General features: G+C 35.8%; 1 protein-coding gene across 8 annotated transcripts; it reads left to right on the forward strand.

Moving 5' to 3' along the window:
- Window positions 1-255: 255 nt before the first annotated feature.
- LOC109112821 (filamin-A-interacting protein 1-like) lies at window positions 256-27948 on the forward strand. 8 transcript variants are annotated; one of them, XM_042778374.1, is made up of 9 exons: window positions 256-1000; window positions 11381-11665; window positions 13337-13510; window positions 13614-13792; window positions 18670-21448; window positions 21631-21695; window positions 22562-22619; window positions 24776-24908; window positions 26478-27947. In XM_042778374.1, the coding sequence occupies exons 2-8, from the start codon at window positions 11387-11389 to the stop codon at window positions 24863-24865; spliced, it is 3624 nt and encodes a 1207-aa protein (XP_042634308.1). In that variant the 5' UTR covers window positions 256-1000; window positions 11381-11386; the 3' UTR covers window positions 24866-24908; window positions 26478-27947. The 8 variants fall into 8 exon arrangements, with proteins under 8 accessions (XP_042634308.1, XP_042634311.1, XP_042634312.1 ...); XM_042778375.1 differs by lacking the exon at window positions 256-1000 and adding an exon at window positions 7862-8015; XM_042778377.1 differs by lacking the exon at window positions 24776-24908 and having other exon boundaries at window positions 257-1000; window positions 26478-27946.
- Window positions 27949-27955: the final 7 nt, after the last annotated feature.

A 27955-nucleotide genomic window follows, 5' to 3' on the forward strand; every position in this document is an offset into this window, starting at 1 on the left:
GTTTCACACACACACACACACACACACACACACACACACACATATATATATATATACACAGTATAGTAAACAAAAATTATATATATATATTACTTTGTTTACTACCATGGTGTATATGCAAAGAAATGTGGTTATATACACACCAATATTCAAAAGTTTGGTGTCAATAAGATTTGTTTTTCTAACAAGTTAATATTTTTATTGAACACGGATACATTAAATTGAAAAGTGACACTAAAGACATTTATAATATTACAAAAGATGGGGTGAAATGTGACCTGGATTTGTTCTTGACAGATTAATTCTGATATGCTCTCAAATATTAGTTTTCTTCCCTACACTGTTTCCCCTTCAGCCGCCAATGTTTGATCTACCTGACACAGAAAGTTCATTTCTATCCCAGCAACTGCTCGGGAAGTTATGACAGTCTTTTCCTCATTTGGCAGAATACCGTGGTCCAGCTGTCAGCAGGGTTCACAGACGTCTGTTTCAACCCCCTCAGCTGCAAAACGCTATGAGAGACTGAGCGCATGAGTTAAAATTAGCTCTTAGTCGACACAGAGCTTCACGGGTCAGGACATAAAGGAGTGTGGGGTCTCTTCAGACGCACTAAACTGTCTCTTTCCCTCATCCAGGACGTTAAATAGGCAAAAGAAGTGATTCGGATTGATATCAACCAGATCTGGCCATCTCTACCTCCCTTCTTATTGGTCATTCTCTCTCTCTCTCTCTCTCTCTTTTCTCAGTCATTCTGCTCGCTCAGACTTGTGCTGAGGACAATCCAGTTCTCACAGACCGCTTCTGCTCAGACAGTCTCTGTAGAAACAGAAGACAACGTGAAGACCGGACCGCAGGAAGGAGTGCCTTTGTGATGCTTTATTCCAGGAACAGATGGACATTAAAGTGGACGTTTCTTTTGACACGTTTTTGAAGTTTTCGCTGACTTTGACACAAAGTCATCTGTGAACGAATACCTGTAACTTGGGACCATATCAAAAAGGTATGTTGTGCACTTCTAAAAAAAAAAAAAAAGTCATGTTATGTTTTTATTATCAATATAGGAATGGTTTTAAATGAGAAACTGAATGGTTTTTGTAAACCTGTTGCTATACTGTATATGTACATAGTTATTGATTTATGTGTGTGTGTGTGTATTCAAACACACAAACATGCATAAATTGTAATTTATAAATCGTATAAAATTAAAATATATATAAAATTGGATACATATGCATTAATATATATACACACACACACAGTAATAAGCAAAATTACATATACTGTATATGTTAATGTCATTATATATATATCTGTAATTTTATAATTTTTATGTATTTATTAATTACAATTACAATTAAGTGATACTTTATTTGTTTTATCATATGTTTCTTTTTACATATATATAAATTTGGATATATATATAAAAACATTTGGATTTACATTGCAAGAGGCACTTGAGCACATCTAGAGACTTGCGGGAGGGACTTGAGCCATATTTAACTTGGTCTAGTAAAAACCACCTGGCAAGTAGATAAATCAATTAAAACCATATAGCAACGCCCACCTGCAAGTTACTTTTGCAGGAAGTATCACAATCTAGTTTTATTTCTGTTTATGTGCGCGGTGACCATGTAACAGATATTTGCTCAGACTTCACTGTGAGTATGGGCAGCTTTCAGGAAGCGCTTCATCAGATTGCACTTAGTGATTCCATTTCCTACTAAAGGAGTTCCTCTGACAGGGCTCACGGGAGCCGGCTGGCAGCGCAACAGCACTTTGAAGTCGTCAGAGACAGAGATGATGTCTTAAATCAGCCTGTGTGACTCAGTATTCTCTCTGGACTTTAGGCTCTGTCTAAACATGTCGGTTAAATCCACATGTGGATGAGCAGAAAGAGAAAAGCTGCTTGTGTTTAGGCTCACATTGCATTTTGCTAATAATGTTGGAATCTGAGCATGTGCGTTGTCACAATGAGGAGGCACCACACAATAATGTGGTTCGTTATTATGGTCACTTGGAAACGGTATGGCAGCAGTTTGTGAAAGCAGGAATGAGATGCCCAGTATAGACTCATCGGCCACAGTTAGCGTCTGAACTGATGACCTGACGCGCTGCGATAAGACACGGTGCATGACATCAGCACTCTAATTCTGCACCGCCATCTGAGAAACAACAACATTCTCGCACTCATACCATCATCATACCATCATACCATCACACTCATACCATCAGTCCTCGCCGTCGTCATGACAACAAAACAGAGGCCGTTTGTTTAGATGGTTTGTTTAGTTAATTGAAATGTGTTTAGTTTATTTTGAACAAAAAGCACGTAGGTTCTAAATGTCAGCTAACATCACTGTTTATTGAGTTTACTAAAACATGCACTTACTAAAAAGTACATGCTAAGGTATTTGTTGAAGTACTTGGAGAACTATATAAATACATCAAATATGAATCATTCAGTACAATAGTATGTATCAAAGTCCAATAGTTTTAGAAAATGCAGCACGGTAGTACCATGGTATATGAATATGATTTCATTTTGTGCTGTGGCATATATTAACTGTGGTACTACCATAGTTTTGGACATGGAGGTACCATGGTATTATCTTTGAAGTATGATAAAAGTATGTGTATGGCACCATAGCATGACCAACACACATGGTAATACCATGCTATATGAAAATGGTATATACCAAAGTAAAATGGTATTTATGTGTTTGGGCTTGTACTGTACCATGGTATTCTTTGCAGTTCCTTTGAGTACAATTTACTGTAGTGTGATACACTACTGTTCAATTTTTTAAAAATTTTATTTTAAAGAAATTAATACTATTAATCAAGGATTCATTAAATTGATCAAAATTTGACAGAAAAGGCATTTATAATAATTATAATATTACAAAATATTTCTGTTTCAAATAAATGCTGTTCTTTTCAGCAAAAAAAAAAAAAAATTGTATTCATCAAAAAAATTAAATAAAATAAATAATAAAAAATGTATCATGGTTTCCACAAAAATATGCAGCAGCACAACTGTTTTCAACAAAAATAAGACATGTTTTTGAGCTGCAAATCAGCATATTAGAATGATTTCTGAAAAATCATGTGACACTGAAGACTGGAGTAATGATGCTGAAAATTCAGCTTTGATCACAGTAATAAATTACATTTTACAATAAATGCAAGTGTGTTTGTTTATAAAAGGAGTTGCTGCATCTGAGCTGTGACATCAGGTATGTGCAAAATGTTAAACTCTTCACCTGTTAGTACTCAAGGCTGTATAGCATCAGTCTTCACTCCTTCAGGAATGGTGTGTGTCTCTAAAAATGACACAGACGCAGAATTAACATTATATCGTTACAGCCAAAGCAGGCTCTGTGGTGAGGTCATCTCACTGCTGCAGTCCACACCTACTTTCAGAAAATAACATGGCGGTGAGCCAAAAGCATTACTGCAGACGCTGAGAGATCTGGGGTCACTCGTGGCTTTGTGCTTTTTCTGCAAAACTCTCCCAAAGCAGAAATCTTTTTTTCTGATGGATTCTGGTGGACATAGCACTAATTACTAATTTGATGTTTAGTTTATTCTTTAATCCAAAGTGATTTGAGTACACTTAAAGGAACAGTTCAACCAAAAATGGTCTTTGTGTGGACAATTGCATATTATTTTTCCAGCATAAAAAAACTATAGTATCATTATAAATTCTGTTAGTGTGATACGAGAGTTTAATCACTTTAACTGATTTCCTCCGTCCTCTGTTTTACTGTATGAGGGAAATTACATCATCTTCCTTCCATCAGAAAGGCATCTGTTCATCTGGTCATTCGTCCATTGTGACCGACTATCGGACGAGATCCATACGGCCATATGAAAACATGCTTATCAGTAACTTTTGCTCATCAATCACAGCCGTGCCTGTGATATAAATGACTCCCAAAGCGTGTATGAAGCTCACACTGAAGTATTACACATTTCTCATTCTGGGTCAGCAGATGTCTTTCTGAAGGAGGTGATTTTAAAGGAGCCGTTTGTGCAGTGGAAAGATTGTTCCAGATAGCAGAGCTATTCCTGAGAAAAGGCACGTCATGTTGCATCACAGCAGTCTTTGCTGACCGCAGGTCATTCTTAGTGCCAATTGTTTCTGAAAATGTCAGGATTTTTTGCTTTTATTATTATGATGTTGATTTGACGTGTGCTTTTGCACAAATTTGGGTTAGTATTCATTTCCAAATCCCTATCCTGAGACCAACATTTCCAACTCTAAACCCATCATGGAGAGTTCAAGTTGATTTTTTATTTCTTTTTTCTGTTTTGCTGTCTGGACTGTGTTTTTTTTTTTTTTTTTTTTTTTTGTAGCAGACTGTAAAATATACAAATAAATCCATTGTTTCAAAAGTTCATGATTCTATCTATCTATCTATCTATCTATCTATCTATCTATCTATCTATCTATCTATCTATCTATCTATCTTCACAACATTAGTGCATTTTCAGAATGAATTAGTTTGTCTATCTATCTATATACTGTATACATTTATTTCTATACATCCATCCATCCATCCAGTATTCTTCTGCTTCATCCATCCATCAATTCATCCATCTGTTGTTCTACCATCCTGTCGTTCCATCCATCCATCAATTCATCCATTATTTTATCGTTCCATCCATTCATCTATCTATCGTTCCATCACCATCCATCCATTCTTTTGTGCAATCGTTCATCCTGTCATTCTATTTATGACTTTCTGCGTATTTCCCCCCATCTGTTTATTTTGCGATAATGACTGTCTGTATTTTACCTCTTAATTGGTATTTAGGACAGTGGGCTCTAAATGCAGATGAGAAAAGAGGTACATTTCAGTACAGTAGTATGACAATCATGAAGTCCTCTTGCATCATGTGCCATTTTAAACTAAGCTGTAGTTTATGATTCCTATTTTTATATGCTCTCTTCAACCTCTCTCTCTCTCGCTCTCTCTATCTCACTCTCTCCTTCCCATGTGTGACATCAGGTCACATTTATTAGATTAAGGCAGTGGTCCTCGTCATGCCAGCGCTGGACAGCTCATCACCCACATGCTTGGTGAATGACAGTTTGTGCTCTGCATTAGTTTGAGCACTTACTTACAATAGTCAAATGTGTTTTTTTTTCTCTCTCCATGTTTTCGTAGGACTACATAAACACCTTAAAATGCATTTATGCATTTGTCAGATGCTTTATCAGCAACTGCACTGCATTCAAGGTGCACATTTACTTTTTTTTTTTTTTTTATCAGATTCAATAGCCAATTGATTAAAGTGCACTCATGAATCATTCAGTCAAAACAGGAATGTGTGTTTAAATAGTGAATATAGTTAACTTGTTTTTGATGCTGACTTTGACTTAAAGTGCATTCAGGCACAAATAGCTGTGCACTTGTGATATGGGTATTTTTAGCGGCTCACACTACAGGAAGGTACAGGAGGAAATGGCAGATGGTCAGAGCTTGTGCCGGCACAGGAAGTGTTTCGTCTGATGCATGAATGTTGTAGGTAGTGTTGTATTTCTGACTGGCGCTGTATAGGGACGATTGCATGGTAAACATGTTACAGAGGAGAATGCTCTGGTGTTGGGGAAAGTGCATTCTGCTACACTCATTTCACTATCAACTTTGTCTCTCCTAAAATGCATTAAGAGCAATGAAAATGGACAGAATTTGACTGCAAGTAAAAATCCCACTCTTAACAAGAATTTTATTCTAATTTTCCAATTAGAACATCCAAAAATCCTTAACATAATTACTGTATATTGCATTCAGTATTAAGACTTGTTTTCAGTTATTTGTTAATGCACTTTTTGTTTTGATAGATTTTTTTGTTTTAAGCGTAAAAAAAAATCTGGCATATTTAAGATGCATTCCTTAAAATTACATCTTAATGTGCATGCTACTTGTTTTAATTATTTTTAGACATTTTAACTGGAAAACTAGTCAAGATGATTCATTAAAATTAAAGTAGCAGTGCAAAGCTTTAAAATTAATGCATTGGTTGGGAGCAATAAAAACACAGAAATTTGACAATTGATATAAAGCAAGTACAAATTCTATTTTAACAAGCATTTTAATCTAACTTGACAGTTAAAAAATCTAAAAATCCTCAAAATGTAAATACATTGTACAATATTAAGACTTCAGAGCCTGTATTTAGTCTTACTGCACTGCAGATTTTTTCCACTCATTTTAAGTATAAAATGCATTAGTCCTATTGTATCTTGTTTTAATGATTTGTGGACATTTCAACTGGAAAACAAGTCCAAACAACTCATTAAAATTTAATTGCATCATAAAATTAAATGCATTAATGTGGACAGCAATGTCTCAAAGTGATCCGAGCTGCTACTTTTTCTCTCCCTCAGAAGAAACATTTGAGAAGAAGGACACATGTTGTAGATGTCATTGACAAAAAAATTTGATATTTAAGACATTTGTTTCAATTGCATGTGGTTTGATTTTGACTTTCCGGGGATTATTTCAGACATTTTCTGAAAATAAAGCAAGGTAAATCCTTTATCATAAATATGAATACAAACATTTGCACCTAATTCTCTCTCTCAGAGAGGGCAGGTAAAAATAGTTCTGTGTCTGATGTGTTAAAATAATGACCATGACCTTAATTTTGGCAATCATATGATCAACACAAACGCAGTGCGTCAGATTGTGCCAGACAGATCGTCAGTGTGAGAGTTTCTCTGCCCTTATTTAGTCACAGTCCTCCAGCCTTCACACGGCTGAGACAAACTCTGATGTTTTCCTCAAGATCTGGAGATGTCTGAGTGGGTTCAGGACTGTCTCTCTGTTTGGTGGAGGATGGGGGAGGAAATATTTGAACAAATGTTACCACCTGCCATTATGCCGTTTAACTCTGGTTATCTAGTTGAGGTTGATGTAAGAAGTGGGTTGAAACCAAGGAGGTCTGTAATACCTTCATGCATCCATCCATCCATCCATGTTTGCATTTCTGTTTATTTCAGTGGTGGTTTTACTAGTGAAAGCCAGCGTTGTTATAGTTAAAACATAAATAAATAAATAAAAATAAATAGCTAAAAAAAATAAAATAAATAAAAATAAATACATTTTTAAATAAATAAATAAAAGTAAATATTTTTGTGATTTGAAATAAAACCAAAATAAAATAAAATATTAGATGAAAACCTAAATATTATAAAAAAAAAAACAAATAAATATTAGATGAAAACCTGAACCAAAATTCAAAATTATGCCTTGGCATCTAACTGAAATAAGTTTAAGTTAAAATATTAAAATGACTAACTGAAATGGAACTACAACTGAAATAAAAATAAATAAAAAATTAAAACTATTAAAATAAATCAATCAATAAATAAAAATGACAAAAGCATTCCTGTTATTTTAGTGGCAGTTCCACTAGTGCAGGTCAGCTTTGTTATAGTTAACTGAAACTATGAAAAATATTTCTATTTTAAATAAAGCATGAAAAATGAAATATAAATATTAGATGAAAAAATGAGAAGTGTTGCCTTGGCATGTAACTGAAATAAGTTTAACTTAAAATATTAAAATTACTAACTGAAATAAAAATAAATAAATACTCTATAAATATAAAAAAAATACAAATCATATAACCAAAATTTCAACCAAAAATAAAATGAAAAACAAAATATCAATACAAAAAAGTATATAAATAATACTTAAAAATCTTTCTTTTTTGTTTTTGTAATAGATGGTTTTTATAAATAAATAGTTAATTTTATTAATTTATTACATTTAATCTTGTGAAATATGCATGCACGCAGTAATATGCAAGAGCCGGTTTTCGTGCACCCAGATTAGCCGTACTGTTATGCCAACAAAGAATGTGCCGGTGTTTGAGTGTGTATCCGTGTGCATCGAGCTCCAGCAGTATCCATTACTAAATATAAACAAAGTGCCACAGATGCTTGCCCACCTCAGCAGAAAATACCCCAAGAATCTGAGGAATTAATAATCAGAGGAGCGGTGAGTAACCAGTGCCCATTCACGGCATTCTGCCATTTAAATTTCCCAGGAGGCATGCGTGTAACAAAACCAATAGCTGTAGTGTTAAACAGCCTCGATCAGATTGGTGTTTCTGGTGTCTCCTGAGCACAAGTGTGTCTCCTGCTATAAAAAACGCTCAGTTTCAGCAAGAAGCAGCTGCATAAAGCACCCGGGTAGCTCTTCAGGAGCGAGGTGCATATTCTCAGAGTAAATATAAGACAAACTCTCATTTATATCTCCCAGCTGCCTCCGTCTCCAATAATAACACAGCTAAGGTCACCCTGAATCTCTCAGGCATAATCAAAGTTAAAAATACACCCGTCTCGAGTTAGAGAATTGAGGTTTGTGGAAAAACTCCAATGGATTGAACTCTCATCTAAATTGCTGCTTGGGACGGCATCAGTCTGTCAACAGCTTCTGTACATTTTTTTGGATTTCATCATAGAGGGCATAATGAACGTTTGAGTGTATACAAGTGTTGTCATTGCTATTTTGGACACGGATTGAATGTCATAACAGAAGCACAACAAATCAAAGTCACCATCGAAATGAAAACACTCCCATGGCCGCAACTGCGCAACACGCTTCTATTAATAACACAAATACTTTCTGCAAAAATTCGTCTGCCAGGGTTTTCCCATCTTTGCTTACTTGCTGGTTTCATCAGATTCACTCCAGACTTTGTCCAAAAGCCTGAGATTAACATTGATTAGTAGTGTTTATATTATAATGTAATTTATTAGGAAATGTAAAAACATTTTTTTTTTAGATAATTAAACTCTGCATCCCCAGAGTTGATATTGTGGCTTTATATATGATCAGACACTTGCATGTGCCATTATAATATTAACATTTTATGAAAATCAAGCTCAAATGAAGTTAAAAGGTTTTTAACCAGCAAATGACAGCAGTATGTGTTTTGTCCATCATTAACGGCCGCATCTGAAGTGCATCGCATTATGTTTTCATGAACTTACAGGTTATAAAGTTTACTGTAGCTATATGGGTGCTCAGTTTTCTTTTTGTTGTTGAATGTATTTGGCCAAAATCTTGTGATTTAAAACATGAAGCGCAATGCATTTATTTATTTATAATACACTTTATATTTATAAATTATATAATAATAAAATACTAAAAATGTTATAGTATAGAATTATATTTTTCATTTAATACTGTTAAAAGCTGTACATATTAGATGTGACATAATTTTATATATTATAATTAATATATATAAAACAATAAAAAATTGTATACATGTTATAAATTATAAAACTACAAAATGTTTTATAATATATAATACTATTTAAAATTCAATATGTACAGCTGTTAACATTATTAAATGAGAAATATTATGTCTATTTGTAAAATAATAATATTTTACATTTAATATGTATATCTTTTGACAGTATCAGATATACAGAAAATATTAAATACAAAATATCTTTCAGTACATTAATTAAAATGTTATCATAAATATGTATATAAAATGTTTATATATATATATATATATATATATATATAATATTATATATATATATATATATATAATGTATGTGTGTGTGTATAAAAATATGTATATAAATACTATATACAGTATATCATATACACACACACACACACACAAAATATATTTACAAAATGTTTATTTATAATACATCATAATATTTCACATTTAATAGTGCTATTTAGCACCAGAATCATAAGCTCGAATAAGTATCTTTGAATAAAAAGAGCTACATGAATTAATGTAGTTTAAAAAACAGCTTGATTCCGATTAGACTAGTTCTCATACTGTTGCTCAGATGTTGGGCTTTTATGATCTAATTCAGCACAGTGAACAGAACATCTTGTTTTAAGTGCTCTGATCTTCTGCAGTTTCACAGCGTTTTCATGCAGACGTAGTTCTGATGGGAACGTGGATGGTGAGCGATGTGTGGGATTGGAGCAGAGCTCTCTGAGATACTCTGAGGGCAGTGCTGGATCAGGCCGGATAGGTTGGGTGTGAGATCATACGGGAGGCAGCGCGTACACAGTTTATCAAAAATCCTGATGTCATAGTTGAGCTCAGCGCTCATTACATCCCTCCCCCCTCTCTCTCTCTCTCTTTCTCAGGGAAATCCCCCTCTTATATCTGCACATGGGAACATGAGAAACAAGGCTGTTGCAGATTAGCTACAAGGGCAGACTACATATTAAAATATCAAGAGTTGGCTGAGCGCTTAAGACTGCAGACATTTGATAAGAGACTTGTAGAACAAGGTCGCTTTTTACTTCACTTGAAAAACTCAAGGTGTTAGCTATTCAGCATTTCATCACTTGCTCACCAGTGGATCCTCTGCAGTGAATGGGTGCCGTCAGAATGAGAGTCTGATAAAACATCACAATAATCCAGAAGTAATCCACACCACTCCAGTCCATCAGTTACTGTCTTGAGAAGTGAAAAGCTGTGTGCTTGTAAGAAACAAATCCATCATTGAGATGTTCTTAACTTCAAACTGTTGCTTCCAGCTAAAATATGAGTCCATAATCCATAACAACACTTCCTCCAGTGAAAAAGTCATCTGGTCTGAATCAGGAGAGAAATCTGCACAGATCAAGCACCATTTTCAAGCCAAAACAGTCCAGAACAGATTTAAATAAATATGTGGGTGCATTTTGATCAGGAGATGGACTTTTTCACTAGTGTAAGCATTATTATGGAATATAGACATATTTTGGCCAGAAGGAACGCTTTAAAGTTAAAAAACATCTTATTGATGGATTTTTTTTCTTACAAACAAGCAGTTTTTGTTTCATAAGATGCAGAGGATCCACTGGTGATCAAGTGATGCAGTGCTACATTTCTCGAAATCTGATGAAGAAACAAACTTATCTACATCTTGGATGTCCTGAGAGTTAGAAAATTTTCAGCAACTGAAACTACGAGTGAACTGTTCCTTTGAGATATTAATTCTTGTTTTCTGAGGGGAAAAAAAGGACCAAAATTAAGTCTGTTTAACCTTAAAACAAACAAACAAAAAATATCTGCCAATGGGGTCAGAAAAAAAAAAACTGTCCTATTGACAGATGTTTTCTTGTTTTAAGCAAAAACTCACTTCATTTTGATACATTTTTCAGAAAACTAGACTTCATAAATTAAATCATTTTGCTCCTTAAGTAAATGTATCTTGTTTTAGGAAAGTTTAGATATTTGTACTGGAAAACAAGATAAAAATAGAGAGGAAGAACATTATTTGCAGCATGCTGAAAGTTATTAGCTGTTTCATAGTTCTAACTGTGGGATGTTTTCAGGAGATGTCTCTGGTGTATCTGTGGATGATGTTCATCTTTGTTTGCACCTACAGGTGAAGATGAGGTCCAGGACCAGCGATATGGGTGTGCCAGAGAACAGACCACCGGAGCCGCTCGCTAAAATACTCAACACTGAGAAAGAGGGAAGCAAACAAGAGCTGATGAGGACGAAAACCAAAGCTCAGGAGGAAAAAGAGAGCAGTGAGGAGAAGGCTGTTTCTGGGACTTTAAAAAAGCCTCCGATGCCTCGTGAGATGCAGCAGAGGAGAGCCAGACTGATGGACCTCTCCAGAGAAGATCTCATCCATCTGCTGGGAGTCATGGAGGGAGAGGTTCAGGTGAGGTTTGACTGCACGATGCCAGTCGTTATGTAGGACTTCCTATGAAACAATTTTGGCTCAGAAATTGCTTGTAAATTTCACAAACAATTACAAAGAAATGGCAAGTAACACATTGAATTAAATGTAAAATTTTGAAGTAGAAAGACTAAAATAGTATTTTCTTGTAAAACATACTCTAATAATCTTCAAAAGCATCACTGTAATTCAAACAGGAATTAAATAAGATGACAGAAGAATTACGAAGCTTTACACATTTTATACAGTGATTCCATAATAATATATTATGATTTTACAACACAAACAGTGAGTAAACTGTAGTATTTTGGTGGAACCTATTGTATTGTACTGAGTGCCATGCTTGTATACTGCACATTTTGGAAACTGAAAAACACTACTGTCATAGGTTTGGGGGCATCAAGATTTTTTATATATATACTTCTATTCATCAGGAATGCATTAGACTGATCAAATGTGACATTCATGACATTTATTATGTTATAAATGATTTCTGTTTCACATAAATGTTGTTCTTGTGAACTTTAGATTTTAAAAAAAAAAAAACTGTTTGCACAAGAATATAAAGCAGCACAACTGTTTTCAACTGTTTTAATAATCAGAAATGTTCCTTGAGCAGCAAATCAGCATATTAGAATGATTTCTGAAGATCATGTGACACTGAAGACTGGCGTAATGATGCTGAAAATTCAGCTCTGATCACAGGAATAATTTACATTTTACAATATATTCAAATGGAAAACAATATTAAGGTTTTTACTGTTATTTTAATGGGAAAATTGCAGCCTTTGTGAGCAGAAGAGACTTATTTTAAAAACATTAAAACATTTTACCAACCCCTTAACTTTTGAACAGTACTGTAAGTAATTTGGATATTCTGTGCATACAGAAAATGTGCATACTACACGCAGTACACATAGGATATAGTGAAGACATTGTAAAAGAAGTATGATGCCGATGTCATATGGTTTTATGGAAGCAAACAGCGCTCCCTGCTGGTGTACAACGAGAATGGAACAGTTTGCACCATGAGACATCATACAAAACCTTGGAAAATTCCTTTAAAATATTTCATTTTCATTTGTAAAAAAAATTATTCAAACCAGTTATTTTTGTCATGTTTTTAAACAGATGGATTCAGCAAATGACAAATGCTTAGGGAAGTTTGTAAAAAAAAAAAAATTATACTGCAATGTAATTTGTTTTTTGTTTGTTCTTTTTTTTTTGTTTTTTTGTTTTTTTTTTCCGAAAGTTGTCAGTAACACATTATTACTGATTGACAATTATTGATTGACAAGATTATTGGAGTATGTTTTACTGGAAAATGTTAATCATTTAGGTTAATTCAGTGTGTTCCAATTTTCTTTCTAATTGTTTGTGAAATTTACTAATAATTTCTAAATGAAAACAGGTGTAGAAAATTGCGTCTACACCAAAAAATCTTCATTGTAGTATATATTCTTAAAACATAGGATACTGTGGCATGCCATGATTTCTTTTTCTAAACATGTGCTATGTAAGTACCAAAGTATTCTTTGTTTGGAGTATCATGGAAATACTGTGGTATCTGAATATGATAAACATTCAGTACTGTGGTATGCTGTATATCAAAGTACTAAGGTACCACAGTAAAGCAGTGATCGTATCCTTTAGGCCCGTGAAGACATTATCCACATGCTGCAGTCTGAGAGAACACGGCCCGAGGTTCTGGAAGCTCATTACGGATCTGCGGTTCCGGTCAAACCTCTTCAAGCTCTGCAGAGAGACAGTCTGATGACCAGCGGAGACTTGATTAGAGACGATGTCTATGAGATCCCTATGCTAGAGGTGCCATATTCATCTCTAAACCCCAATTTACAATGCAGATTTGAACATATTGTTGTGCCAGTGCAAGCAGTTTATGATGCCGATAATCATTCTGTCTCTAAAGCTGGACCGCTTGGAGGAGAAGCACCGGGAGACGTACAGACGTATGTTAGAGCAGCTGCTCTTAGCAGAGAAATGCCACAGACGCACCGTCACAGAACTGGACAATGAAAAGCGCAAACACGTCGACTTCATGAACAAAAGCGATGATTTCACCAACCTGCTGGAGCAGGAGAGAGAGAGGTGAGGAGACCAGCTTTACACAGCATCCCATAGGAATGAATCATGATTTTCAGTAAAATGTGATCATTAAGTGGAAAAAATGCTAGAATAATTGTCTTGCATTGGCTAGAATGAAACATGACATTATAACGTTTTTATATTTTATCTGAAACTGTTACTTTAGTATCATTGGGAGAGTATTGTATTTTTTATTAATATTTTGAGTTTTTTTTTCTTTTACTTTTATATTTTAATTTTCGTTGTAATTTTTTTTCTGTAATTTTATAGCATTTTTGTATTTTAAACGTATACATATACATATAATTTTTTTCATTTATTTTTTATTTCAAGTAATAACCACAAAAACATTTTTTTAATTGATTCAGTTTTAATTAAATATAATTACCCTACTCTGAAATTGTTAAATTAAACATTAATGAGATTAAATACTTCATGGTCTGTGGATCATGATAGAGATCATAATTAAAATTTTTATTTTAACTGTTTTTATCATGTTTTTAAACACTGACAACTGATTGAGCGAATGACAAATTAGTTTTTAAAAGGTAGTTTTCTACACCTTAAAAATGATTTTTCGAAAGTTGTAAATAAAAAACAAAGATTATTTAAGATTTTCTGCTTCAAAATTTCATGTTTAATCCAATGTGTTACTTGCTGTTTCTTTGTAATGGCAAAATTTACAAGCAATTTCTAAGCGAAAATTAGTGTAGAAACTTGCTTCTATGCCATTTTTTTATATGTAGTGTAATGTTCTTAAAGTGACTACAGCCACGTGGCATCAAAGCTATGAATTGCACATGATTGTATTGGTACCACAGGCTGTCTAAATCACACAAAGGACCTTATAGTGGCAGATGAAGGGGTGATGGTATCAGAGAGGTCTGTCGTTAGCGTGGGGTTCTTCTGAGAATGTGAAACAGGCAGACTGAGGCCCTGCAGAGCTCCAGTCATTACACCAGCATCATCTGAGCTATATATGGACATGAATAAACTCATATGAACATAAATGATAACATGGGGATCAGTAGCTTTTCTGGAAGCTCAGTGTGTCGTCTTAATGAAGGGATCAGAGCAGTCATATAAATAAATGTGCATGAAGAAATATTAATAATATTACATATTAAGTATATTTCCCCACAAAAATGTAATTACTTGTAAATACAGATAAAAAAATATATTTTTGAGGATACATCATGTTGATATTTGGGGTCTTTTTTCAGTTTTACTCTGAAATATGTTGCTTTTTAAACTCTCTCTCACACACAAAGGGTATTGATTAAGGATATCATTTTTGCAGTGTAGACTTTTATTATTGAAATCTGCCTATGCAATTGCATATACACTACTGTTCAAAAGTTTGGGGTGGGTAAGATTTTTTAATATATTAAAAAAACAGCAAAAACAGTAATATTATTGATTCAAAAGAACAGTTTTCTATTTGAATATATTTTCAAATGTATATTTTTTCTTCCTGTGAGTCAAAGCTGAATTTTTAGCATCATTACTCCATCAGTTGTGCTGCTTCATATATTTTAAAAATCTTAAAGGGATAGTTCACCCATAAATGAAAATTATTCCATGATTTACTCACCCTCAAGCCATCCTAGGTGTATGACTTTCTTCTTTCAGATGAATACAATTGGAGTTATATTAAAAGATCCTGGCTCTTCCCAGCTTTAAAATAGCAGTGAATGGTAGACGTGATTTTAAAGCAAAATAAAGTGCATCCATCCATCATAAAAAGTGTCCCATATGGCTGGGGGGTTAATAAAGGCCTCCTGAAGTGAACTGTTGCATTTGTGTGAGAAAATATCCATATTTTAAACTTTATAAAGCGTAATCTGTACAGTAGCTTCACAACAGCAGTTGACATAGCACTTTATTTTTCTAAATTTAATGCGTCCGTGCTGAATAAAAGTATTTATTTAAAAAAAATTTTAAATAAACTGGCCCCACGCTTTTGAATGGTAGTGTATTTTATTTCCCTTTTTAATATTATGAAAAGCTCTCGTATGCTAAATTTAAATTATTTATTAAACAATATATTTATCTTTGGAAAATCAGGTGACTCATAACTGCAAAACCCAAACAATTCCTGACAGAGACAATGAGTTCATTCATATTCTGATAAGACCCCTATAGTGTTCGACCACAGTCACGGTCCCCTGACTTCCTGTTTACCACCCTGAACTTGAGTAGCAAATGATATTTAGCTCAAAACTTGGAACCTGGAAGCTTAATAAAACCGAGAATATGCTCTGTTGTCTCCAAATTTGTTCTGGACTCTAAGGTTCTGTGGACATGAGTTATGAAAGACTGTAAATATAGCGCAAATATAGATTGAATCTTTTAATTGTACTGCATTTTTAAAAAGGAGCTCATTTGTGTGATGCTCCGTCAAAAAAGTCATGGCAAATCTATAAAAACGCAAATTCTAGTGTGTTGCAGTGGCACTGTTCAGTCACACTCCTTCCTTCCACATATCACGCTTATCTCCAACCCGTGTGTTTGGACATTCCTTCATAATTCTCTCATTTCAGAGATTCATAGCAGGTGAGGTGACGCCAGCGCCGTGGCACCTGGGACTGAACGCCGGGCGATGGCGGGGAATTCCACCAGGAATATAAAACTGCTGTGTGTTGAGCTTCTAGAGCCATCCGCAATGCCGTTCCTCCTCAAGTTACCCCTCTCTCTTTCACATGACATTTACACTTGCTGTGTTTTTCTCTTGAAGTCCCATATTTAAGAAAGACTGTAATCTGATGAGCACAGCTAGTATTGTTCTTTGATTGACGTATAGGTCAGTGAAAGACATACTGTTTACCATCAACAAGTGTGTTGTTTCATCATGTCAAGTCTATATATGTGTGTGTGTATTTAAAACAATGGGCCACTTTTAATGAGCCAGTCAATTCCTGGTGGATTTCCTTTGTTAATATTTAGCTTCACTTGCAAATGTCACATTTTAAAAGGGAAATGCGCTGTGAATGCCGTTTCATGTTTACTGCAAAATAAAATCCAGCATTTAAGTAAAACTTAAAATAAGGCAGATGAAAAGGTGTGTTTGGTGTTTGCTAGGGTTTTCTGGATGGTTGCAAGGTGGTTGCTAAGATAGTTGGGATCCAGTTAACACAGCAAGGGGATTTTCTTTCGCCCGTTTTATCGTCTGCCAGGAAAATATAATGTCTGATCGCTTTAAGCAATAGTTGCACATAAAAGTTTTGTTCTTACTGTAGGTGCGTCAGCAAACATCTCCAATTAAAACTACGTCTGGAAGTTTTGTGTGCTTCTGATATTCAGGCTGTAATTTAAATCGCAAGAACATTATTCTAGACACCAAAAAATGATGTCATTCTATCACCATTCACATGATTTATGATTTATATCAATAGTCTCTCGCTGCACATGTCACAGTGGATCTGATGATTTCAGTAGATTTTCCCAGCGGTCATCTTAAACCTTGCCAGAAAATCACCAACTATATCAGTAAACTTCCTGCAATACTTAAATGATTCAACCTTTTTCCAAATATTATTTGCTGAGTAATGACCTTTTTATTTATTTAGTGTGGCAAATTTGCATTTCTGAGTGACAGGGCTTCATCTGACCTGAGAGTGCAACATTGTTCTCTTACGTAACAAAACTTTTCCCTTGCATTGTTGTCTGTTCCCATAGGAAAACATGGTTGCATGTGAGAAAGGAAATAATTGGGTCATATTATTGTTTATATGAGATGCAAAGTGAACCCTTAAAATGATACAGAGGATTTAGTGCATTGACTACCGCTCTAATTGACTGTTTCCTAAAACAATATCCCGATTTCAATCTCAGGGAAGAGAATAAGAGAGAAAAGCTGAGAAAAGAGTGCATGAAAAGCTCTCTGATGGCTCCTCCTCCTTTGCCCAAATAAGGGCAGAACAGCTCTATGTTAGTGGGATGATATCACCAGCAAGTGGGGCAATGCCGTTTCACACAACATTCACCTTTCATTGCGCTCATGACATGGTTGGAATGTGATGGCTAATTCAAGGAACCATTCAGTGATGCTTTGAGCAGAGTAACTTCAAAAACATGTTAGGCATGGACCTACCTGGACTCCTTTCCAGCTAGATGGTGAGTTTGAAAACAATTGAAATGAATGCAAGTGGGCTGACAGTATTCATTCATGGGTCTGTTTGGATATGTTATAGTGTCTAACTGCTGTTAAATTCACAAAAGTGCATAGTGAGGAAATTAGATCATGGAGTAATGAAGGAAATATGCTGCAAACTCAATGTCTGGCACTTATTTCGCAAAGGACATGGTCCTCTCTACAGGGAGACTCCCGCAGAGCTAGATCAGTGTAAACATTCACCAGCATCATAGACTTTTCTTCAAGTGCCCTTGTTGCCACAAATTCCACTGTTTTGATGTGCTAGTACACTTTTTGTCAGGTGGGAATTTATTCCTGTTGACGTGTTAAGCTGCGCATGAACCGTTTCGATTCTGTGATCATGCAAGCATGAAATGTTCAGTAACTACTGTCAGAGAAAATCACTAAAGTATTCATACACTGTTCCTTTTCTCACAACGCTCGTACTTGTCTTCTACACACATAGTTTTTAATTCACTGCACACAATATTTTTTATTATGTATATTTATTATGATATTTCTCAATGTCTTAATTTACCTAATATATATATATATATATATGTATATATATGCGTGTGTGTGAAGAATATAAACAAATATATATTTTGTAAATAAAATATAGCCAATAGTTGACTCTCTCTTTGCTCTCTCTGTTGTTTCTGATTAACTTTAATAAAAAGGACTGTGCAGTTTGACCTTTATATGAATTAATCATTGAGAATCTGTTCCTCTTTGATTCCACCAGACTTAAGACACTGTTGGAGCAAGAGAAGGCAATCCAGGCTTGCAAGGACAAAGATCACAGCAAACGTCTTGAGAAAGTTCAGGAGGAGCTGGTTAAGTTGAAATCATTTGCCCTGATGCTGGTGGATAAAAGGCATCTTCACATTGAACAGATTGACCAGGAAAGACAGAAGGTCCAGGATCTCAGCAAGAAGCTACATGAAAGAGAGCAGCAGTTGGAGCTCATCAAAAGCAAAGCTAAAGAAGATAATCAGAGGATCCAAAGGCTGGAGCTCGACCTAGAACATAAGACCTCCAAATTTTCACAGGAACATGAGGAGATGACCGCCAAGCTGGCCAAGCAGGAGTCTGAAAGTCGACAGCTGCGTCTGAAGCTGGCCAGCCTGTCACACAGGACTGAGGAGTTGGAGGAGGCCAATCGTACGCTGCAGAAGTCCGAGGAGGACCTTCAGGACCTGCGGGACAAAATAAGCAGAGGGGAGTGTGGGAACTCAGCCCTCATGGCTGAGCTGGAGAACCTTCGGAAGAGAGTTGTGGATATGGAGGGCAAGGACGAGGAGATCACGAAAACAGAAGCACAGTGCAAGGAGCTAAAGAGGAGGCTTCGGGATGAGGAAAACCACAGCCATGAGCTGAAACTAGAGGTTGAAAAACTGCAAAAGAGGATGGTGGATCTGGAAAAACTGGAAGGAGCTTTCAATGTGAGCAAATCTGAATGTGCCCAGCTTCACAACAATCTGAAGAAAGAAAGAACCTTGACAAAGAGCTTGGCGTGTGAGCTGGAAACCGTTAAAAACCATATCAAAGAACTTGAGTGCTCAGAATCGAGGCTGGAAAAGGCTGAGATGGGTTTAAAGGATGACTTGACCAAACTAAAGTCATTCACAGTGATCCTAATGGATGAGAGGAAGAACATGGCAGAACGAATCAAACAGGAAGAGCAGAAAAGTGAAGAGACTAACAAACTGTTTAAAGCTGAGCAATGCAAAGTCATGGAGGTCACAGAAAAGCTAATTGAGGAAAGTAAGAAGCTTCTTAAACTGAAGTCCAAAATGGAGATGAAAGTGTCCGCTCTTACCAAGGAAAAAGATGACCTGAAATCTAAACTTGCAAGTGAAGAGGAGAAACGAAAGGATCTCAGTATAAAGTTATGTCAGATACAAAGAAAAATGGATGAGCAAGAGGAAGCTGGGCGGGAATCTTCAAGAAACAGAGCTAATGTAGACAAAGTTGGGTATCCTGATGAGGACAACAAGGTTAAGGAGCTCACAATGGAGATTGAGAGACTCAGGAACCGACTTAAACAGCTTGAGGTTGTGGAGGGCGATTTGTTGAAGACAGAGGACGAGTATGACATGCTTCAGAAGAAGTTCAGAACCGAGCAAGCCAAAGCCAACGCTCTTTCCCAGCTCCTGGAGGAAATGAAGACGCAGATCACCAAGAACAAGGCCATAGAAAAAGGAGAGTTGGTAAGCCAAGAAGCTGAGCTGAGACTACGCTGCAAAATGGAGGCGGCCAAAACGAGAGATCTTCAGGTCGATGTCCAAGCTCTAAAGGAGAAGATTCATGAGCTCATGAACAAGGAGGATCAACTATCTCAGCTTCAGGTGGACTACACGGTTCTTCAGCAGCGGTTCATTGAAGAGGAGGATAAAAAGAAAAACATGAGTCAAGAAGTTCTCAAGCTAACCAAAGAGTTGGAAGCTACAAAGCGTTACAGCCGTGCCCTTAGACCCAGCATGAATGGAAGGAGGATTGTGGACATTCCTCTTGCTTCCACTGCAGTACAGACCGATGCAGACATGAGCGAACACATCGAAGACGAGACTCCAGCTGTGTTCATCCAGAAGTCTGTTCTAGAGGAAAATAACATCATGAGTAGTCTGAGGCAGAAAGGTCTCAAGAAGCCAACTGTGTTGGACCGTTACCCGCCGGCAGCTGCAGAGTTGGGGACGAGGAGGTCTTGGAACCCTTGGATGAGGAAGAAAGAAGCTGTAACTATCACTCAGGGAGTTCCATCAACCCAGGAGGTCAATGGAATAACATCACGGTCATCACCAGAACTAACCATGTCTCAGAAACCCGGTCAGCCCCTTCATATTAAGGTGACTCCAGACCATCAGAGCAGCACTGCCACGTTGGAGATCACCAGTCCACGTGCTGAGGACTTCTTCTCCAGTACTACCATCATCCCAACTCTTGGGCTGCAGAAACCACGCATAACAATCGTTCCTACTTCTATGCTGCCGAAGTCCAAAACCAACGAAGGGCCAGCTGAACGGACACAGTCTCCAGTCACTATAACGGCCATCTCCAGAGCTAAATCTCCAGAGAAGGGTAAGGGCTCTTACTCGGAGCATCCTGCTTCTCCTCTGTCCATCATAACCGTTAGCGCAACTCCAGTCTCCCAGGCGTCCGTCTCCCCAGAACCCCATGAGATGGCCATTGGCAGGGCCGTGTTCAAGTTGACCCCTGAAAATCAGACGGTTCCAACGCCCATCCGGAAATACAACTCCAATATTATAACCACAGAGGACAACAAGATCCACATCCACCTGGGGTCACCAAGGTTCAAGAAACCTCAGGATGACAGAAGTGGCTCAGTTACGGTTTGGCCTGATGGTGTAAGTTCAGACAGCAAAGAGATGCAAACGGGAATGGTTCTGCGTGCTCCCAGACAGACGTCAGCTAATGTCTGGAACATGATCCAAGGAAAGATGACCAGCAGCCTCACAATAACCCCCATCACCTCGGCCCCATCCAGATCTACTCAATCTGTGGTGAGTACCAGATTCATTACGTTGTCCCTCTGTTTGGATTTTAGAAGATACAGAACATTGCGATAGAAAAGTGAATGTGCATTTATGCCATCAAATGACAAGAACAGTCATTTAACAATTAATACTTTGTGATTTTCTGTCCCTAAAAGCACAATGATCATATTCAATCTTTTATATTTCAGTTGCTTCTGAAATGTTTCAAAATGATATCAGGGGGTGTCTGCTCCCTAGATAGCTCTCTTTCAAGGTATAGATAAATCAAATTCAATCTCCCTATCCATTATCGTTAACTAACACTGGAATGTACTGATGTGCTTGTCACCCAAGAAAGCTTGTCAAGAAAATCCTTTAAATAGTGACACAAACTGACCTGTCCCCTCATGTTTAACCTGTTATAAAATTGAATAATGTGTGACTAGAACTCGGCTAACCTTCATATCCTTGCCTAGCAAAACCTACTTAATCAAGCACCAGTTGTAACAAATAAAATATAATTTACATTTGCAAATATTGAATAGTTTTTAATATCAGATAAAAATATATAATAAATAAATAAAAACAATAATAAAGACTTACTTTCATTTACTTGCAGGAAGTGAATGGCAACCCTAAGTCCCTAAATATTTTATTTTAAAATATATTTTAATTATATGTATGTGTGTGTATGTATGTATATATATTTTAGATACTTTATTTAATTTTGTTTTATTTATTAGTATAAAGATAAAAATGAATAATGAATAATTGAAAAAATGAATACTTTGTAAAGTCTTAGACTTAATAACATTCCAGGATAACATATTTTGTGAATGGCTACCCTATTTATTTATTTATTTATTTTTAAATTTATTATAATATATTCATTTAAACTATATATTTGTATGAATTTTATTATATTTATTTTTGCTTTTAGCTTTTCTTTTTTTTTGCATAAATAAATGACCATTAAAGACCCCTTTATAAACAGGTTAAAAACTTTCATTTTCAGAAACAGAAAGTTAGCCTGCATAAATACAAACACAAAATGCACTTGCTATGGCAAACACGTGGTTAGTGAAAATTTTAAAACTTTCCAAAATGTGATCTCATATTTCCCTTTTCCTTTTTTCTCAGCACGGAACGGATGTGCAGTCATCTCGCTCCACGGCAACACGAATCCCCATGTCAAAAGGTATGAAAACAGGGAAAGCGGTCTTGTCCACAACGTCACACTCTGAGAGCCAGTCTATGAAAATTGAACTGAGGAAATCTGCAGTTTGCAGCTCTGCAGCTGGAGCCGGAGGAAAGAGCTGAGATTGGCTCATGTTAATGTGGCACTGGAATTGAATCTAAGCACTACCGAATTGAATGAAATCTGAACAAAAGCATTGCAATGTAAAACAAAGCAATCATTGGCACTGGGGCCTCCATTTCTAGATTGAGATACATTATTGTAATATTGTAAATACTGTACTGTATGTCAAATCAGCCTTAATGTACAGACATTTATAGTTGGATCTCAGACAAATGGAATGTGTGCATGCGTGTTTTTGTGCTAAAACACTTTAACTAACCCCTCACTGTTTATTTTTTCCCCCTTTAGTATTTATTTTTCCATTTACCATTTCACTAAGGTTTTATGCTTGTGGAGGTTTCCAGAGGAATGGAAATGTATTGTATTAAATGTCACTGAATGAATTTTGTGATTCCACTAAATAAATATATTTTTTGTTGTTCAGAATACATAGAAACATTCTGTTTTATTTTATATTTTGGGTTTATTGATTATTTATATATTGAGATTGGATAGGAAATATTATTTCTGTCATAATGTATGTTCTGTGTATCTATGTACAGTATAAGAGCATTGAACTAAGGTCAGGAAACCTCCATGAATTATGAATAACATTCTAAACCATATTGATATTAGTTAAGCATGTTCAGTTTACAAACTGATTTTCATGATTTACCCATTTTGGAGATTAAATGTTCTGACATCGAAGGAATTTGATATTATTCCTAAAATTATACCAATGCCTTTTGTTTCCTTGCAATTCAGTAACACATTCTGAATCAACTTTGATCAATAACACAATTTTGTTTTATACGTAAAAGTTGATAAAAATATTTATAAACATAAGCATCACATTTCTGCTTCTTAACTTTCCCAAATATCTCACCCCATAGGTGTCCACTACTGTAAACATAAATGTTATTTATTTGTAATGAAGGTTTTGACACACATTTGCAAGTTTAGTAAGTTGGCACACTAAGCAAGTTTAGTGCCCTTCACTTTGAGAAAATGGTCAGTTATTTTTTTTAGCATTCTAAAAGAATAGTTCACTCAAAAAAAAACAAAAAAAAATTGATTTTGTTTTTTCTTCGGATTTGTAGAAATGCAGCATTGCATCACTTGCTTAGCAATGGATGCTCTGCAGTGAATGGGTGCCGTCAGAATGAGAGTCCAAACAGCTGATAAAAACATTACAATAATCCACAGCACTCCAGTCCATCAGTTAATGTCTTGTGAAGTGAAAAGCTGTATGCTTGTAGAAAATAAATCCATCATTTAGGCATTTTAACGTCAAACTGTCGGTTTATAATCCATAATAACGCTTCCTCCAGTGAAAAGTCCACCACCTGTCTGCTCACATCAAAATCAAAATGATGCTTGATCTGTGCAGATTTCTCTCCTGATTCAGACCAGACCACTTTGTGTTGATATGGATTATGGACTCGTATTTTAGATGAAAGTAACAGTTTGAAGTTAAATACTGTACGTCTTAATGATGGATTCGTTTCTTCAAAACACACAGCTTTTCACTTCACAAGATGTTAAGTGATGGACTGGAGTGGTGATTACTTGTGGATTATTGTGATGTTTTTATCAGCTGTTTGTACTCTCATTCTGACGGCACCCATTCACTGCAATGCTACAAAAAAATTAAATAAAATCTTTTCAGAGGAAGAAACAAATTCTTGGATCTTGGATGGCCTGAGGGTGATTACATTTTCACCAAATTTTCATTTTTGGGTTTGTTTTTTTTTGTAGTGTTCTCCTGCTGATGTTACTGTGTGATCAGAGTTTAGTGCTCTGTCCAGGCCATCTGGGAGACAGAGAATGCTCTTATGAGAAATAAGAAACAACAGCTGGAGATCTGGAGTCCTGTTTAAGATCCTGATTGTGTCCTTCTGCCTGATACAAACTCGCAATTACACAAATAAAGACAGGGCTTTTAAATTTATCTGTTTAGCATTAAAGGAACAGTTTGCCCAAAAACGAAAATTATGTCATCTTTCACTCACCCTCATGCCGTGTGACTTTCTTTTCTCCGTGATGTTTTGCAGAACGTCCAGAATGATCTTTTTCATATGAGGCCTGGTTCTGTCGAGTTCCAAAAAAGCTCTCAAATCTCAAATTCATTTAAACAACATTAGGAACAGAAGAATGAAAGTCAGATGGGTTTGGAATGACACGAGGGTGAGTGAACAATGACAACGTTTTTATTGTTAGGTGAACTTTAAAGCCTTTGTCTTTCTCATGAGAGAATAAGCTGCTGTTCTGTGTGTCACTATCAAAGGGTTTTTAAATCAATTATTTCCATTTTCACAGCAGCTGACAAACTGACAATGTTCATTTCTAATCCATCCATGCACAATAACAGGCTTTGGCAGCTCACTGGATTCAACGGCGCACTGCGATTCCCAGAAAACAATCGTAAAATTGCTCTGATATTTTCACCATCCATGAACTTGACCGCTCAAAGCCGCTTAACATGAATATGTGAAACGGATTCTTTCCCTGCAGTAGTTAAGCCGTGGGATGTAGTGTTTTCTGCTGGAGCGTAGGTTTGATCCTGACATTGGTGAGGATGTACAGTAACAGACAACACCCCCTCCCCATCCAACTACCCCAACATTTTAGCACTTACGATACATTTTTAAAGTCTCTATTAGCTATGGTAGCTAACATACTCATAATTCATAAAGAGAGCTTTTTTTATTTTAGCATATTCATCAGACAATAATTATACAGTTTTGATCATGTAAAACCAACATCATTACAGCAGTAGTTTTAAAGATGTTTTCTTTGGATTGTTTGACTACTCAAAAGAGAATAAAATATAACTTAATGTGTGTTTCCAAACAAAAATCTGCCTCTAAACCTGTTTTCTTTATTCAGTTCTGTTCATCCTAAAGCAGTCCAAACTGTATCTCAGTATTCATCCTGTGTGTCCACTTATTTATTTTCTATTTTTTTTTAACCTGGCAACACATCCCTTACAAAAATTAACCATGGTTTTACTAAAAAAAACAAAAACAAACAAACAACAGTGGTTACTATAGTTAAACCATGGTAGTCACAAATTAGCATGGTTTAGCTACACTAACCAGTTTAACCGTGGTATTTGTAGTAAAACTGTGGTTATACAAATGGTCCAGTACCACTCAGTATATATAGTAATAAATGTTTGAGAAATTATTTTTGTATCTGACTGTATTAGTCTACATAGAGTGATAGTCAATGTAAATCCAACTACCCCCAAATTTTCGCATTTATGACTTTTGACCACAGTTTCATGTCATCTAAAGTTTATTGCTATGCAACATACTCATAATTAATAAAGAGAGCTTTTTATTTTAGCATATTAATCAGATGATAATTACACAATTTTGATTATTTAAAACCAACAAAATCACAGCAGCATCAAAGCACTGGGTGTCTTAATTAGGCTGTTGCTATAGTAACGAACACAACCTTCGCAGCATCTGACTGACAAATAAACCACACACTCTTTTTTTCATTGGGTTTTTTTCCTTTGATATTTCAGCTCATAGTTTGCTTTATAAACTCAGTTTAACGACATAAATTTAAAGATAAAGTTGGTTACATATGCATATATTTAATTGTTTGATTAAAATTATTGCTAGGGACAATTTAGTAGTTGCTGGATATTGCTAGGAATCCAGCTAGGAACCCAGGCATCCCTACTAAATTCTGCACCCTTGGTTTTCACAGTAAGCTCACTTTCGCTGTTTTCATCCACAGAGAATGTTGTGTTCCATGTGTATCGAGAGCCACGCTGAGGCTGTTTCAGATCCATAATATGCCTGACAGAAAGGTCTCTACATTTGCTCTGCATCCAAACGCAACAATAGAACGAGGGTCGAATCTGTCAAAGCTGGTTCCAGCACAAGGATCTGTAGTGCTGCTCCATATCTACATGCATATCATCAATTCAAGACCACAAGACAGTCAGTCAGACGGCAGACGGCTGAACTCTGGATGCCAGACAGTAAAGAAATGATCAATGTTGTACAGAACATGGAAAGTTGCGGCATGTAAGAAGAAGAGAATCTGATATGTATTTTGTGAGTAAATGCTTCAGTAAAAGTCAACATGCAATCAAATCAATGGATTCAATCTTTTCATCAACATGTTTTCTTTCATTTAGCACAGGTTTTGCATTTCTTTTTGGAACGGATTGATCGTTAGCATTGATCTGAGCTCATGCACTTCCGTTTCTGAGTGAACTTTGCCAAAATTATCCACAAATGATGCTTTTTTCAATCAAAAACTGAGGTGCTTACGCTCAAATCAATGAGGCATGATCAATTCAGTTTCAAAGAGAAATACAAAACCTGTGCGCATTAAAATGAAAGCAAGTTGTCAAAAAGACTGAATCCGAGATCTGGTAAAAGTATATAGCATAATAAGAGATTTACAAGCATTTTTGACTGGGAACACCAAATCTCGTTAAATATGCATAATGTGTTGCATTATGCATAAATTGGACTATGCAAGCAAGTTCATGTTGACTTCAGACATGCACTGGTCTAACATTAAATCATATATTGTTTGCTGGGAGCAGTTTATTGATCATTTATCAATCTCTGCTAGTATTTAATGGTGGCGTTGATGTGTTAAAAGAATGAGAGAGGGTCAGTTGGGGAAAAGGTGCATGAACCTGTATGTTTAGTTAAGTCTGAGAAAGGTATTCACCGCACAGAACTGCGATCCACAAAGTCCTTATAATCAACAACTGTATTTAATTTCACTTACAGCATGACCTCTGTGAATGCAGTACGAGCTCACTGAACTGAAGTATGTGTCTGCCTGCATATCAGATGAGAAATTCACCCAGTAAACACATTTATGAAGCATGTGACTTTATATGGTCCACTGGATGTGTTATTATCTGCACCACAAACTTTAAGGTTTAGGGACAAGTTCAGCTTTGCATGGGTATGTAGGGCAATCATGTTAGTGCTATTTCAATTAGGGCTGTTAATCGATTAAAATGTTGAATCTAATGTAGGCTAATCAATCTAATCTAATCAACTGTATATTAATCACACATCAAATTTAGCTGAGAAGTTACCCACAAAAGCTATTTTAAAGTCATTACTGTGTAAAATGAGAAAAGCATGTAATAAATATTACAAAAAGAAGCTTTTTTTTATTTTTCATTTTTGCGTGAACTATCCCTTTAATTAGAATTTTTTTTTTATTAATATGGATTTTTT

This window comes from Cyprinus carpio, chromosome A20 (assembly GCF_018340385.1).
Source record: "Cyprinus carpio isolate SPL01 chromosome A20, ASM1834038v1, whole genome shotgun sequence".
In the NCBI taxonomy this organism is placed as follows: domain Eukaryota; kingdom Metazoa; phylum Chordata; class Actinopteri; order Cypriniformes; family Cyprinidae; genus Cyprinus; species Cyprinus carpio.